The sequence below is a fragment of the Perca flavescens genome, chromosome 11 (genome assembly GCF_004354835.1).
Source record: "Perca flavescens isolate YP-PL-M2 chromosome 11, PFLA_1.0, whole genome shotgun sequence".
NCBI classification, from domain to species: Eukaryota; Metazoa; Chordata; class Actinopteri; order Perciformes; family Percidae; genus Perca; species Perca flavescens.
In genome coordinates, this window is record NC_041341.1 from 32,470,229 (window position 1) to 32,487,369 (window position 17,141).

Sequence of the window (17,141 nt, forward strand, 5' to 3'; positions counted from 1 at the left end):
ATGCCTAACAAATCTATCTCTTTCTCTCCCTGACCCTGTCTTTCTGCTTGAGCAGCACTGGTTGAAGCCTGAAAATATTGTAAAAAAATTAATAACATAACTAATTCCACTGGTCGGACTGTTGAACTCTGTTTCAGACTGATACCTCCGGTTCAGGCTGGTCCTCATCCTCAACACGTGCCTTTCTCAGTCGTGGAAAATAATTTTCAATACTCATCTGGATTGAAGCAGCAAACATTCAGTGTAAGAGTAAAAAAATGACATAACATTATTTATAATAACTTTATTTGATCCACAGCTGCTACATATAGTGTTTTGACCTCGACAACCCAACTGCATTTTACAGCCAACTTGCGACTAGTTAACTTTCTAAAGCAGACACAATCGCTTGTTTACCAAGGGTCGGGTCGGGACTCCAACATTAACACACTGACAACATTGTATTCAGTGATTCAGTGATTGTGTAAAGGTGTTCACGAGATACCAACCTTTTGTGAACTTGTGAATTTTGCCAGCCGTCTTCGGTCATTTTCATGGAGACAGACGCTTTGTGCACGGAGGGGAGGGCCTGTGTGTGTGTGTGTGTGTGTGTGTGTGTGTGTGTGTGTGTGTGTGTGTGTGTGTGTGTGTGTGTGTGTGTGTAGCCTATGTGAAAGAGACGCGTGAGTGACAGAGATGGAGGAGAGCAGGGAAAGGAAATGCAGCTGAACAAATACGCTGCATGTTTTAAATAGCGTTAAAAAAAAATAATAACAACGAAACGCAATATGTGGCGGCCTGTGTCGATTGTGTGGCGCACCTCCACAAATTAGTCTATGTGTGGGAAACACTGAAATACGTTCAAAGACACATCTGGCCAATGATGACAATGTTATCACGTGACTTTGTTGCTGCATGTTGGTTTGTTTCACCAACTCATCAACTGATTCAGACCAGAGCAAACAGTGAGCTGTGAAAAGGAACCAAAACATCTGAAAAATGCTACAATGTGTTATTTTTTGCCCTTGGTCCGAACCAAATGAACCGAACTACAGATGTGAAAGCAAATGTGAAATTAGCATGAGCAGACCAAGAGCTCTTAAGTAGTCTAAGGTTTTAGCTTTCATTAATGCAGCACAGAGAGAAAGTCGCAGACATCCTGCCACTGTGTTTTTTTTAGAAAGAGGTCAAGTTTGGGCAAAGGAAGAAGACGTGTGAAAGAAATGACAGGTGGGGTATTTGGCACAAAGGTACAAGGATTTGGGAAAATTGACCTTAAAATCCCTCCTGTTTCAACTTCCAGGGCGATCTAATACTCTGGCTCTCTCCTGTCATCACCCTGTAGAGAAATCTTACTGACAAGATTTAAAGCATTTCTCACATCCAGCTGAGAGCAAACACACCTAAGGGTGGACACAGACACACACACACACACACACACACACACACACACACACACACACACACACACACACACACACACACACACACACACACACACACACAGGTCTGACCATTTGTTTGCAGTTGCCAGGTTAAATATGGGCCACATATTAGTCTTATCTCCAGACAGAGATTTATAGCTGTAGTGTGTACTTGCGATAACTGTCCCAGCTAAGAGTTATGATGGATCAAGGAGTTTAGATTCCCAACATGTAAGGTCATATATGATTGACAGAACATAGGAAAGAGCTTTATCTGGGTTTTTAAAATAAATAATTCATTAAAAAAAAAGTAGCCGACGGTCTTGCAGGCCCGACTGAGTTCCGATAGTGATCAAGCTTGACCCTGTCGTGGTCACTCCCTTGTTTTTCATCTCAGGCTTGTTAGCAAATTGCTTCCTGCCAAAGCTACGACATTTTCAGTTGAAATGTTTAGAAAAGGAAATGCTGCTGTGATTTCTGGAGATGGAAAGTTCCAGTTTTGTATATATAGACACTGGGAGTTAACTGGAGTTATGTCTCCTCCCACAAATGTGACCTGTGACTTCCTGAAGTTCACGTTATCAGCAAGTCTGTAGCGTTTACTTTCATACATCTCACTTTTTTCTGAAATACAGCGACATAAGAGAACTGAAAGGGATGTTGTGAACACAAAGGAAAAAAGTACATGTTGCACCTTTTGTTCTGGCTACATATTTATCCTCAATACGTCATAATGGCAGCATCGTTACACGCAACTTCTGCATTTTGTGAAACACATCCATGCAAATGTAACCAAATAGGGTACTAACTGTAAACAGTGTTCACTGTAACTTTTTTCCTATACATTCTACAAAATAGTCCATATGAACACTGTTAGAGTTAAGGGGACCTTAATCAATTTATGCTAGATTTTTTGGGCTTTTCCGCCTTTATTTTTTTTGACAGGACAGCTAGGTGAGAAAGGGGAGAGAGAGGAGGAAGACATGCAGGAAATTGTCACAGGTCAGATTCAAACCCTGGACCTCTGCGTCGAGGCATAAACCTCTCAGTATATGTGCGCCTGCTCTACCCGGCCACACGTCGCTTCTTTTTCTTACACTTGTTCTGAATATTGAGGGAGACAAGACTATCAGAGCTCACGCACGCACGCACGCACACACGCACGCACGCACGCACGCACTATCCTATCCAATAAAGGCAGAAATGCCCAAAAATAAATAAAAAATAAATAACAATGGGCCGATCTACCTGTTTTATGGGCCGGTCAGACAAAAGGGGGAACAAAGACGGTTGTATCGACCCAAATGGCACCTAACCCAAAGTGCCGGTCTGCCAAATGGCCAGTGCAGGCCTCCATTCATTAAATCTTCCAAATCTACTGGCTCTTTCGGTGCTAAAAGTTAAAATATTGCAATGCAAAGACAAATGAGAAAGGTGCATGGGCTGGGCTTATCATTTCCGCTACTTTGTTCTACTCGAGCCTGGCCTGCATGGCTGGCCAAAGCCCCCATCTCGTACTTAGCATGGCCTGTCTGCCCTGCACCCCTGGCATTTCCTGTGAGTAAAAGAGGGATTGGGCAAAAGCTGGCAAGTAGCGCCCACTTCAATAATGGGTACCAGATGAAGGTTGCATATATACATATACATGTACATATATGTACTGTATATGTTTTCAGGTGCGCATGTGTGCAAATCCTCCTGTAAACCTCTCATGGCCCTTTTATACACACAACCCTCCCTCTTTAACAACCCTGCAGGAACTTCAGCTGAGTCCGTTTTCCCTCCCATTTTCTTCTATGTGCTCTTTGCCTTTTGAAAACAAGATGAATCAACAGACGGCTCCATCCAGAGGTCTTTTATTTTTAGACGCAGGGCGATCTCCAAGACGCAAGAGTTTATCCAATATAAACACATTCTGGTACAAAGAGCACTTGTTTAGACATTCTTAACATTTTGTGCAACATAAAGTCCCCAAACTCCACCTACATCAACATCTGCATGTATATACACTCACACTCACACTCACACACACACACACACACACACACACACACACACACACACACACACACACACACACACACACACACACACACACACACACACACACACACACACAGACACAGACACAGACACACACACACACAGACACACAGGCTCCACCTAAAACATTATATTTCCTCCCGATAAGCTCAAATAGATTTTAAAGTAGTTCTGATTCTTTAGGAGGCTTTTTCGGGTTCTTTTCCATGTGGAAAGCAACGCACAGCTGATGCATAAAACCATAAGAAAATCTGCAAATACCTTTGATACTAGAGCTGGGCAATATATCGATATTATATCGATATCGTGATATGAGACTAGATATCGTCTTAGATTTTGGATATCGTAATATGGCATAAGTGTTGTCTTTTCCTGGTTTTAAAGGCTGCATTACAGTAAAGTGATCTCATTTTCTGAACTTACCAGACTGTTGTAACTGTTCTATTATTTGCCTTTACATACTTAGTCATTATAGCCACATTACTGATGATTACTTATCAAAAATCTCATTGTGTAAATATTTTGTGAAAGCACCAATAGTCAACACGAGGTATTTGGTCAAAAATATCGTGATATTTGATTTTCTCCATATCGCTCAGCCCTATTTGATACATCACTTTTCTTTAAATCCTTTTTGTGTCTATGGGTGTGATTTCTTTATTTAAACAAATTGTTTAACTCTTACCTTGACTTCACATTTCTTGTGGCAGGCTATTCGGCACACTAGAGAAAACAGAAAAGGAGAGAATTAACTTCACACTTCATAAAAGTCTCCCAAACATGGTGAACAAATCCAAACACTGTGGTCCAGCATGAATCATGACATTGAGTAGTTGTCAAGGAGGTACGAAAAAGCAAGAGGTTCAATCAAATTCCACAAAATGTTTGTTCTGTGGTCAAAGTCAAATATCTGCTGTTGGCAGGCTCAAACTTCGCAATGTTAGTTATGGGTTCTTTGCACACTGGCTCCCTATCAAAGAGAGTCAGATACGCTTTAAAAAATCTGACATGTGTGCTGTTTGGTTCACTTTAAGATTCTGATCAGCAGGGTACCTTTGCATGGGACATGTAACATATGATAGTAAAATCAATGATAACATGTGGGTCTTTCTCCTGAAACTGCTCCGATGACTGACAACAAGAGTCAACGTTTTCTATTCCCCACACCAGAACAAATGTTCCGGAGTGATGCTTATCAAGACAATATAGACAAAACTCAACAGCACATAATAGAGAAACCATAACGTCCCTCCCAGTGAGAGCACAGCACATCGTTTTCCAGACTAAACAACTTTCAATACAGTGAATAATTCACAATATTTCGCCTCTCTCTTACGCACATATACAATGGTCGACCTTCAACCTTATGATTCCCACTCCCTGTCACTGAAATGGCCCATCTGTGTGACATCCTGTTTTGTTCTTTATAACCCCAATGTAGCACAAGGAGACTTTATATTTCACAATTACTGTTTTCCTTCAGATTGTTTAGAGAGCTCGATGTTTCCTAGCGCACCTGAAGGCAGCTTCATTAATGGGGAAAGCGACTGCTTTGTTGTTGCAGGAAACATTCAGCTATTACACACACCCCCGGGCAGTTCAGTGCTTGTGTTTCATTTCTTTACCCTCATAGTGTTTTAAAACGTTCTCGTGGCAGCGATAGAGGCAGTGATGTTTCCTGTTTCCTGTACGGGATTCTCACACCGCCTCAAACAATAGCTCAAACCACACCGACAAGTCTGATCTCCGGTTACAAGATTGGCCAACGCAGCGTGACGTCTAGTTGCGTTTCTCCAAAAGTTGAGTTGACCTCAACTTTTTCGCTGTAGGCTGCTGCATTTTGTTCGCCTCCCCCCTGCACGACCCACCGCCGCAGCCTAAACGCACTACCCTCGTTCAAAATAAATGGGAAGAGCTGTGTTTTCCATAGACGGTCTGATGGCCGACTCAGGCATTGTGAATGTGCAGGCTTAGGCTTAAAGGAATAACATGTCCAGAGTTTTAGAAATAATGGAACCGTTTCACTGGCTCATCTCCTGAATAATATGAGGTAAAAATCGTCTGTTTTAATTTTACACTCTGTGGAATTGTGATGTGTTGGCCGCCTGTTGGTGGCGCTAGATGGAATGTCAGGGGATTTGATGGGTACCTACAATATCTGTACCAAATCAAAGCAATGTATCCAATATTTATTGAAATATTCCATTCTGGACTAAAGTGGTGGTCTAACCAATCAACCAACACTGCTGTTAGCATGACTAAAAACACAACAGCCCAATGGAGTCTGGTACACTCTGCAGGATAATTTTTTCGATACTTGGAGACAAGCTGTTAACACAGCACTGATGCTGCATAATACCACCTTTTAAGATGCAATGGCGAACACTTAGCAAGCAGTTTCCTATTTAGACATCCAGCAAATACAAGACATTAGCATTTATTTGGAGTTGCATTTCTGGCCACCTGGGGAATGTGTGTGTATATATATATATATATATATGTCCAATAGTCGCTCACCTTTTAGCTTTGTTTTAGACTTAATTTCTGAGTAAAATATATGGCTCTTTAGCTGCTAAATGCTTTACAATGTTCACCAGCTAGTTGGTAACTTTTAATAAATCTTGTGTTTGGTGCCAGGCAGTTAGTATGCAGTGGGTTTATCAAAGCTTTTTTGCTCTATACCATGTACACCAGTTATAAGATGCTACAAAGCTCTGTGGAACTGAGGTTGAACTGCAGTCGGATAATAATTGTCTTTGGGTTCATCACTACGACCGACCCCCTGTCACATACAAGTAGTTATAAAATCCATTATTAATATAAAAATATTGCTTGAAGCCACTGCAAAGAAGAATAGATAAAAAAAAAAGTCTAGTTTATTGACAGAAGGCCATGTTATGTGGGAGTCAGAGATCAATAGCACAATCAAGCAAGATAAAAAACATTGTTCTATGATGGAATTTCAACACATTTTTTTGCAGCCATCCTTTAGAACCCAGAGCCCTCTCTCTGGACTCCCACTGGGTCTACAAATAAGGGTCAATGGGTGAGAGCACCTGGACCAGAGGCTCATAAATTATTAGAGCCCCTCAAAGGACAGAGAGTCTAAACACAGCTCAGTGTGCCGAGGCGTAAGCTTTCAAATAGAGGAGAAGACTGTATGCTTTTACTGGAACACCCTACACCTTATGTAATGAGTTATTCTTCCTGTCTCCAAGAACATTTTTCAAAGCAAGTGTAATATCTATTGTGATTAGCTGTTAAGACATTGATATGAACTTGGGAGGTGGCCAGTCCTACAAGACATTGTGTGACTGTGGAGATCCTGTCTATGTTATACTCTGTTATGTCCTATTTTTTTTGGAACCCCTAACCCCCTGTTATCTCAGATATACACCATGCGTATTTCCATTAATCACACAATATATTTCTCAAACGCAGTCCTATGTTCTTAAAATGTGCTGGAGTGTGTATTATGACGAATCCATCCTCTAAGGCACGATTATTTACAAAGTCAATGGAAAGCCGCAATTAGACACAAATTGGCCCGAGGAAGACACGTTCATGTAAGCTGAAAATGTTTCAATCTGAGCAGAAAAAAAATCATGCTTATCCTGGAGCTTTTAACGAATGTGCTTTATAAACGTAAATGGGAGAGAGAGGATGAGCAAATACGCTGTCATGCTTTCATTGGGCTGATATCTGAATTAATATTTTAACAAAATTTTACAAAAACACATTTTGGCACTTATATTTCGATTACTTTGACTGACTTCTTGGTGCAACATGTTTCAAGGAAAGGAGTGCACAACCTGGACCAGAACTCATGCGCAGACTAGCGTTGAGGTGCACAAGCTAGCAACAATGCTAACATGACAAATCCATAAACACTTTTATTTTCATTTTTTACAATTAATAGGAGTTTAATATGTGAATTATATCTTATCATATATAGAAGGAAAGAGCTGAGACTCCCAGACATCAGACTGACTGGTCGGATGAGTTTATTAGGTTAGCTAAACCATTATGAACACTTTTTACATTTGCCTTTGTCTGTTTGTCAGCAGGATTACTGAAGAACTACTGGCCAGATTTTCATGAAACTTGGTGGAAATGTGTAGCGTGGGCCGAACCCATTACATTTTGGAGCAAATCCGAATTTCTAGGCGGCTACACAAATCATTTTACACTTTGTAAACACTGCAAGATAGGGCATCTGACCTCGGCGGAGGTCTGCATGCTCTGAATGCCCTTCTAGTGGACCTGGACTTGGTCTGTGTTTTGACCTTTTGACCTTTTAATATGGCTAACTAATCTTTTTTTTTCAAATCACGTCTTTGCAACTTCATAGCTTCTTGTAAACCTTGGTTCTGGTTCAAAGGTTAAGTGTTCAGAGCACCTTCGGGTCAACCAACAGCCACAGGGCCTTGGATCTTATCCAGCAGACATTTATTTCTTTTTCTTTTCTTTCTTTCCACAGAAACAGCATCATCATTCATTCCTTCATTTTATGGAGACTTGTATTTAGGTAACCCACAGACATGCTTTACTTGACTGACATGTCACTGGTAAAACGGTTCATTTGTTGATCTAGATGAACATAAGACTTATATTTCATTAAATTGGTAGACAAAGAGTGCAGACATATACTGAAACTGGGAAAAGTGAGAAGCTACCTCTTTAGAGCCAAATGTGTAATTACATCATGGTGCAGTTAGTTTCTATTTCGGCACACGCAAGACTATATTTGCACTTGGGGGGTAACATTTGAAAGTCAGTTTGACTTCTTAATTAGAGGCCTTCAAATGTGGGTGGCACCGTGAAGTCCTACCGGGATACACATTTCCAAGTCTTCCAAAAGTACTTGAGTTCCCAGGGTCAAACCGAATGGAGTTCTTCTACACAACATGACCCACATAGTGTGTCACAGGGCACAGATTGGGTCCAGACTTTGACAAACATAATGAAACACGTTACATTATACTCGAATTGGAACAACATACTCTGAATGAGGTTAGCATTTCACATTTCTAATCAAATGTTGAATATACCAAGGCTCCAAAGCATTTTCTTTCTTTCTTTTCTTTTTTCTGAACCCACAAAGAAGGCATATAACATTTCCATTCCATTATTTTCCATCTACATTTTGAATATTGTTTTTGGGATTAATCAAATAGCTTATTATTATTAATGAGTCCAAAAAATGTCACAAAAAAGTGAAAAATGATCATCACAATTTCCAAAAGCCCATGGTAACATCATCAAATGTTACCATTGTTTTGTTGGACGTCGGACGTCAGACATTGACATTGATATAAAACTAAGAAACCAGCTAAATCTTAAATTTAAGTGACAGGAACCAGCCATATTTGGCATTTCTGCTTGGATGAATATACGATTACTGATTATCAAAAATGTTCAACAAACTGTGTAACTGTTTTGGCACTACTTCCACCAGTGATGAAAATGTAAAAATGACTAAAACTAAAGAGTTGGGTTTTTTAGATTTTAAAAAGGTTTTTAGAAAAACGTCTTTGCCTTTCATGTGAAGTCCTGATGGGGTGGTCCCATGTGCGGGAGCGTTTTCCAACACTTGTATAACTATTAAGACACAAGAGTGAACGCACACTGGGGCCTGTACAAAATATTTTTCATTAGTGTGACATAAGTCATATGGAATGCTCTCACAGATGTAACATTCAAACGCTGTTTGCTTGATAAGCATGGAAGACATGTGCCTGTCCATCGGGACAGTGTCCAGCTCCTTTTCCCAGCACGTGAATCCCCAATAAACACTCCTGGGGCCACATGGGAAGAAGCAGGACTTCCATATTGGGTGTGAAAGCGCCGAGCCCAGAGAACTCGAGTTAGGCTTTACCTTGTTAGGAAGTTAGAGCTTTGGAGAATAAACAGAGCAGAAATGTTCCTGGTGGAGGGAAGGAAGAAAGGAGGGAGGTGGGTGGGGTGGGGGAGGAGGGGAGGCTAAGCAGAGCAGTGATGATGAGGAACGGAAGAAGAGGAGAGAAAAGGAGATGCCAGAAAGAAGAGAAGATGTTGGTGAAAAAAACCCGGAAAGGATGAATAATAGAGTGGGGGTACAACAAGTGCTCACATCAATCATTAGGCAAATGAGAGGACAGCAGGGATGGGAGTTGGTCAAAATGAGCAGATGATGAGGAGTGTGGAACACGAGTTGCTATCTGACTCTGCGTCTGTGGTATGCTATACAGCATCGGAGGGAGGGACGAAGGGGGAGAACGATAGAGGTGGGGGTGTGTGTGACTGAGGCTGGGTGATTTCCTTCCCCTGGTCCCTTGGAATGAGCGTATACTCCCACAGGGCTGGGCTGAACCCCCTTACAACACTGAACACAATCAGAGGGCAGGGCTGGAGAATTTCCTCTCCCCCACACCCCCCTCACTCTCACTAACTCATGCACAATCACAAAACACGTGAGCACCAACACGTGTAACACAGTGTACTAACATACACAGTACGTCACTCCTGTGTACAGACACACACTAACTCCTTTTTACTCCTACCTAATGTGTGATGAAGTGGAAATACATAACAGGGATACATATTGAGTCCAGATGGTGCTCATGGTAAGCTAAAACTACTACCAGCAAAGGCCAAAATCCATTTTTTTTAATTATATTTTAAAATAATGTTTCCTCCTCCTTAAATAACTTACATAGGTTTGATGCTACTTGCTAAAAACAGATAGGCTTCCATGGGTTTACTCCCTACTTAATTCTTGCATTTAATGACAGTAATTAAAATCCATTTACAGGTTGTAAACCTCATGCCGAAATTGTTCACAACACACAAGCCGGTGTGTTTCTATATACAGTATGTCATACCTGAACACATTCTAAAGCTTTTACGTTGGCCATTATCATTCTCTACAATTGCTCTTTTTTCCTTCTTTTATTCACAGGCTCATAGCACTGTCACTATCTTAGCTACACATGCACAGAAAATAGTCATAACAAATGGTTATTTTCTGGATAAATTGGGCTACTCAAAATCATGTTGTAACTCAGTGTCACTATACATGTTCTAGGACAGTTTTTATAAAAAAATTAATAAAAACTAAGAAAGACATGCACAATTGGAAATAATTGTATATTTAATAGAGGAGAGCATGTGTGTGTTAGGGATATGTGTACAATGTTGATGCGGCATGCTGAGTCTTACTGATGAAAGTGTTTTTAAAAAGGTTAACATTCATGGCTCATGTTGTTTTGCTTTTTTATGGGATGAATATATTTCAAGATTTTCCCACAAGGGTTCCCATTCCCATCATGTTTTGAGTGATGTAAACAGGAAGTACAGTTTAATGTTGCCATGGAGACAGTGAGTTAGCCAGGAGCCCTGTTTGTTTTTAGCCTGTACAGTATTTCCTGACATTTTGTTGAACCTGTACCATGGAAAGCCATGCTGCTTTAGCAACTAGCTCTTCCTGTTTGCATGATGATATGTCCTATCGTGCACATTTTCAGGTTCATACTTATATTTTGGGCTTGTACTAGAATATGTTTCCATGCTTAAATGTTCAAAAAAACATTATTTTTCTCATTCTGACCCTACCTACACTACCTGTCTGAAATGCTTTACTTTAAAAAAATAAAATAAAATAAAATAACTTTTTGTCTCTTTAAGCACCCCCTCCCAAAAAAGACCAGTCTGCTCTGATTGGTCAGCGTTTCCAGGTCTTCAGCATCTGCACTCTTGACGTCTCTACGCCACTTTCTACCTATATATAGTACAGATGTCCTGACGGCTCGATGTGCATTTCTCTGTAGATTGACCGTTTTTATACTTTCACCTGCTTTATAGTCAACAAAAGACTTTTTACAATATGGGGCCTTTAAACTTTTAAATATATACATATATGTATCCTGTAGCAAGTGAACAAACCAGTTATCTCCTGACTGGAGGGTAGAGTATGTACTGTATAGTGCCACACGGGGCTTTTAAGTTATGTAATATATCCTCTGAGACAGACAGTCTTATTAGAGGTACTCAGCTGTTCCACAAAAGTGACTATAAACAGCTGATGACCTTACATGACTAAACCTCTCTTCTAAACAGCTGAAAAATAAGTTTTACATTGCATGTGCTTACCCTCTCTCTAACACTCTGTTGTGTCTTTCTCTGCGCCCACTGCAGTATTAAAAGCTAGTAATTATTGACACTTAGTCATCATCACTATCCATCATTGGACTTACATAGGGGTGTCATCATTCAGCCCACACATTTTTCCCAACTAAAATCCCTGCCAGTGTTGGGTTTCTGCGGGTAAAGCCCCACCTTCATCCAGCTGCTAAGGCTTTCCTAACATGGGAGATTCCCAACACATCGCGGGACAGCAGGATAAAGCCTGAGTGAGAGTTCCCATGGAACCGTTCTGTGATCTCTGACATTTGTTTGCTTCGACCTGACAAAACATGACTTCTGTTTGTTGACTGTTCTGTCTTTTTTTGTGTCACTGTGGGTATTAGTCTGACATTGTTTGGTTGAAACAGCTGTTTCCATTGATCCAAGCTGCAGCTACCAAAAACACAGCAAATTAAGCCCGGCAAATGTGGATAACACAACATGCACAAGTTCAGCTTTGAGCTGAACATTTTGGAAATGCAAACTATACAGTAAGTCAGCAGCAGATGCAGTTGAACAGACGAATAAAGGTATTCGGTGAGAGACAAAGGGCTCTGCTGCCTCCTGGTGGCTGGAACATGAGCTACAGGCGTGAGTTAGGAGCAGCTTGGATTTGAAATAACTTTATGTTAAACTGCATGCAAAAGAGAATAGTGTATTTTATTGTTTAAAATAGAATTCTGAAAACAATCAAAGGGTAGATTGCAGAATTAATTTACAATAAATCTCACGATTGCTTTTTTTTATGATTGCTGTACAAATAAAGAGCCAACAAATAAAAACACAGCTGTGAGATTTGAAAAGGGACGGACGCCTAAATTTGCCTTGGACATACACACGTTGAGCTGAACAATAAATCAACTTCAATTCAATATGTAGCTCAGTCCGTGGGGACTTGGCTCGGGAACGGAACGGTAGCCAGTTCAAGTTCTGCATGGACCAAATATAGACTTTGGACTGGTAGCTGGAAAGGTGCCAGTTCACCTCCTGGGCACTGCCAAGGTGCCCTTGAGCAAGGCACCGAACCCGTATCAGCTCAGGGGGCGCCTGACCACATGGACAGTCCCCTCGCTCTGACATCTCTCCAACTGCAGGTCCTATGGTGTGTGTAAATAAAATAGAGGGAAAACGTTTTAATTTTCCCCGTGTGGATAAATGAGGTTCTTCTTCTTCTTCTTCTTCTTACAGTAAACTAAACTACAGTTCAGTTGCAATGATTTAACTCATCCAACAGGTGGCCCCCTAACTGCACTAACTGCTTTGGAGCTGCCAACGTGGGGACTTACTGCAGGTCACATTATTTGTGACACAGATGTGTGTTTGTCAAACGGCAAAATGCAGGCAGATACTGTGTCAGCATGCATGACGTAAAAGCTGAATGTATACTCAAAATAGGCACAAACATGTTTTCCAGTCAAACTGAGCCTCTGTCCCATGGCAGGGTTGTCTGCTCCGTTTAGTAGATTAGAATAATGGTATTAGACTGGGAGACAGTCACCATCCATCATCCACAGAAAGCCAGTATATGCCATCTTCATCCATCTCAGATTCAGTTATTGTCTTAGTTCACACACATATCTGGTCCACTTATTAGACTAATGACAGAGTGTGTGTGTGTGTGTGTGTGTGTGTGTGTGTGTGTGTGTTTGTGTGTGTGTGTGTGTGTGTGTGTGTGTGTCTGTGTGAGATATGAACTGTAGTAACACAATATTTTCACAACTTAGGGACACCAATGCATGATACTAAAGCACTTCTGCGTGTGTGTTTGTGTTATAAACCTAATTGAGATTTGCAGCATGCCAGCTGCATGAGCTCAGCAGTCAAGAACAGAGCTTTGATAACCTTCACTCTCCCACACACACACACACACACACACACACACACACACAAACACACACACACGCACACACCTGCTACTGTGGTTTGAAGATCTGTGTTTACAGTGGCTCCTCCAGAACAAGGACAATCCAGTTGCACATGAGCTACACCCTTTGCAGAAAAGTAGTTCTAAATTTTCTTGAAGGCGGTTTGATTTTTTTCTTAGAGCAACAATGGCCTTGTATGATGCCTTTTTTTATACAAAAGTGAAACGCAGCAGCTGTGTGAAGTAGCAGAAAACTAATTACACTTTTTGTGTTTTCATTCAGCTCTGGGGACAAACTCAAATTATAAACAAAGACATAAGGTGTCCTCATAAACTATGACAAATATGAATCATCTGTGGCCAAATCCTCATTCTGTTTACCTTTTAAAGGAACAACAGCGCTCTGTTGACCTGCCCCTGCACACAAACCAGCCATTTAGCCTGAACTGCATTGCCGTGAATGGATATAAAAGCAAGTTCCTGCCCTCAGGGCCAGTTCTCCAAGAGCGCCCTTCCTTTTATTTTATTTTTCACTGGAAAACTGCGGTCCTGACCTGCGTCAACATGCTATTGTCAAAGTAACTAACCCCTTGTATCCTGGCAACTGCTACAGAGAGAGGAAGTCCAAGGGCTTGTGTCATTAGCAGAGCATGTGAGTGGAGGCTGTGTTAGTAAACAGCAGCAGCAGGGAGCGGCTGGATCCCACTCATAAATCATCGATGCATCTGTCTATACCATAGATTTAATTAGTGATGGGAATTAGGGCTCTTTGAAGGGATCTGGCGCCGTTCCTTCCTCGTTCTCTTTTCTTTCTTTTTTGTTACTAGGTTTACTGTATCTGCAAAATACAGTAATCACTAGGATAATGATAAGATTATGATGATGAGATCAGGATCAGATTCAAACTTAGACATCCTACCAATATGATTTCCCATGTGCAGACGAGGTTTAGCACTACATAACTCATATTGCCAGACCTAATAATTCAGACTAATTAAACATGTTTTGACCTAGGGCTGGGCGATATGGAGAAAATCAAATATCACGAGAATTTTGACTAAATACCTCGATATCGATACTGCAACGATATTGTAGTGTTGACTATTGGTGCTTTCACAAAATATTTACACAATGAGATTTTAGATAAATAATCATTAGTAATGTGGATATAATGACTAAGTGGGGAAAATCAAATAATAGAACAGCTAGAACAGTCTGGTAAGTTCAGAAAATGAGATCACTTTACTGTAATGTAGCCTTTAAAACCAGGAAAAGACAACACTTATGCCATATTACGATATTACAATATCCAAAATCTAAGACGATATCTAGTATCATATCACGATATCGATATAATATCGATATATTGCCCAGATCTATTTTGACCTATGATTGGTATGTGTGCACATATTCAATGTGTTTATACTAAACCTTAGCATTTTTTAGAACACCATCATTTTACATTAGGGTTTGGTATAAAAACATTAAACCTCCCCATGCTTGGCTCTTTATGTTATTATCAAAGTGAGACATTTCTGGGTTATACTTATACATGTGTTATATATGTAGGATCATCCTATTATTCTGTCTCATCGTTTACTTACAACACATTACTAATTTTATTGTTGAATGTCCATAGTATTTTAGTGCGTCATATAGAAGCTTATGGAATTATTTTAGGTGTAAACCCATATTTTCTTAGCTGCTACAGCAGTCACATGCCCAAACAAATACTTTGACATTTTTGGACATAGGTGATTTACAGTACTTTCTGGCAGAGAGTTTGATTGGAAAATTTGCACAACCTATATCTATCCGTTGAATATAAGGTTGCTGGTTAGCTTAGCTTAGCAAAACACTGGAAACAGCTAGCCTGGCTCTGTCTGAATGTCAATAAAACTAAATTAATGGGAATTGGGGGAATGGGTATTTAATTAATCAGGAGTCAGAGAGACAGACAGAGAAAAAGAAAAAGAGAGTGGTTGATGTCTGCTTTAGACGTCTGCTGTTCATATAAATGCTGTCCTCATAAATCTGTCACACACACACACACACACACACACACACACACACCCACACACACACACACACACACACACACACACACACACGACCAAACCCAGACAACACGACATGAAGCAAACTGATGTAAATGAAATCAGAACAGTCTTAAATGCAGCCTTGTCATAAGGGTTTATTTCTGCTATAAATCTGTTCTGCAAATAATGGTCCCAGGTGCAGTTTTTATGAGACCATTTAAGTGACTGTCTGCACACACAACTGAACATTATTTATCCAGAACAGAGTGATAGCAACAGCCTGTGCAGTTCATGGAAACTTAACCGAAATGTAAACAACATTTTCATTCCAAAAACTTAACAAATCCTTTTTTGGCGAGAAGAAACGGCAACTTTAGTCGATTGCCCATCACTTTAAAAATGCAGTGATTATTTACTTTCAAATGTTGCTATTTAGTAAGTATGGGAGGGTATGATTTATTTCCCATGAATTAAACAGAATGATTTAATTAGGTTTTTGGCCATGAATACTGGTGAGGCTTTAGAGGCTGAAGGACGGGTACTCTTGAAAATGATAAAGTCAACAAATAAGCTTTTGCAAAATGCTGTCTGCAGCACACTGAGAATATAAAACAAAGACGCCGATGTCAAGATTTAATGGCACACACATCCGACTGAACAACAACAACAACAACAACATCTGGACTCACAGTAAGATCACAGAGTAAATGCAGGTGGTGAACTGCACGCATTGTATAAGCCTTTCTTTCAGCAGTAGATAAAGAAGCAGGCGGGGGCAGTCAGTCACTTTACACTTTTCCCAGACAATCAGAGATTCAAACGACAAGCTCTGTGCTAATGATAGGCACCGTGACGTCCGAATGCAGCTGCATCAGTATTCGGTGTATGGCTTATGTATTTTCCGAGAGATAGTAACAACACATTGTCTGTCATTAAGATATTAACCTGTAATTTCTTGAGACTGGCATGTAGCCACAGGAAGGAAAGTAGCTTAACTGAAGCAACAGCATATTCCATGTCTGACTACGTACTGTGTTGGTCATTAACAGGGCCACGCAGAATCTGCGGCCGCAGAATTTCGCTCTGAATTTTTCGCGGAATTTTAAGCCAGTTCAAAAATGAAAATTAAACTCAGACTGTTAACACATATCTGCCCCAGGCAGAAACAACAGTCTGCTAAATTCCGCAGATTTTCATTCTGCATCATCGCTGAAAAATGGCATGTGGTCATTAAAGGGGTCCAAAGGTTAGAGAGGCAAGGTTGGGATGAATAGGCTGGTTTGATTCCCTGGAGCAGCAGGAGAAATGGCTGCATAAATAAAGAGGGAAACGCTTGCCTCTCCTTCATTACTTTCTCTAAGGTGCCTTTGAGCACGACACATAAACTTCATATGCTCAGATCAGTGGCAACCACACCAGACTGAGGGTGCACTGAGCAACATTTAGGTGTGAATGTGAAACAGTGATTGTGGAGCAAAAGGACCAACCCCGGAGAAATTAGGGTTTCTACTTCGTTCAATGCCAACCAACCACGTGATTAAAAGCATTCGAGTGTTCAAATTATTAAAATATGTATTAAAATAACTGTACAAAACTGTATCTATATTTATATTATTTGGGCCAGTGACA

General features: G+C 40.5%; 1 protein-coding gene across 7 annotated transcripts in view; it reads right to left on the bottom strand.

The window, feature by feature from the left end:
* The window catches only part of tns1b (tensin 1b), a 217,505-nt gene that overhangs the window by 152,675 nt on the left and 47,689 nt on the right, over positions 1–17,141 (bottom strand). For all 7 annotated transcript variants that reach the window (XM_028590951.1, XM_028590956.1, XM_028590947.1 and 4 more), the window contains exon 3: positions 4,132–4,169. In XM_028590951.1, coding sequence (XP_028446752.1) covers positions 4,132–4,169 — 38 coding nt within the window. The remainder of the gene's footprint in view (positions 1–4,131; positions 4,170–17,141) is intronic.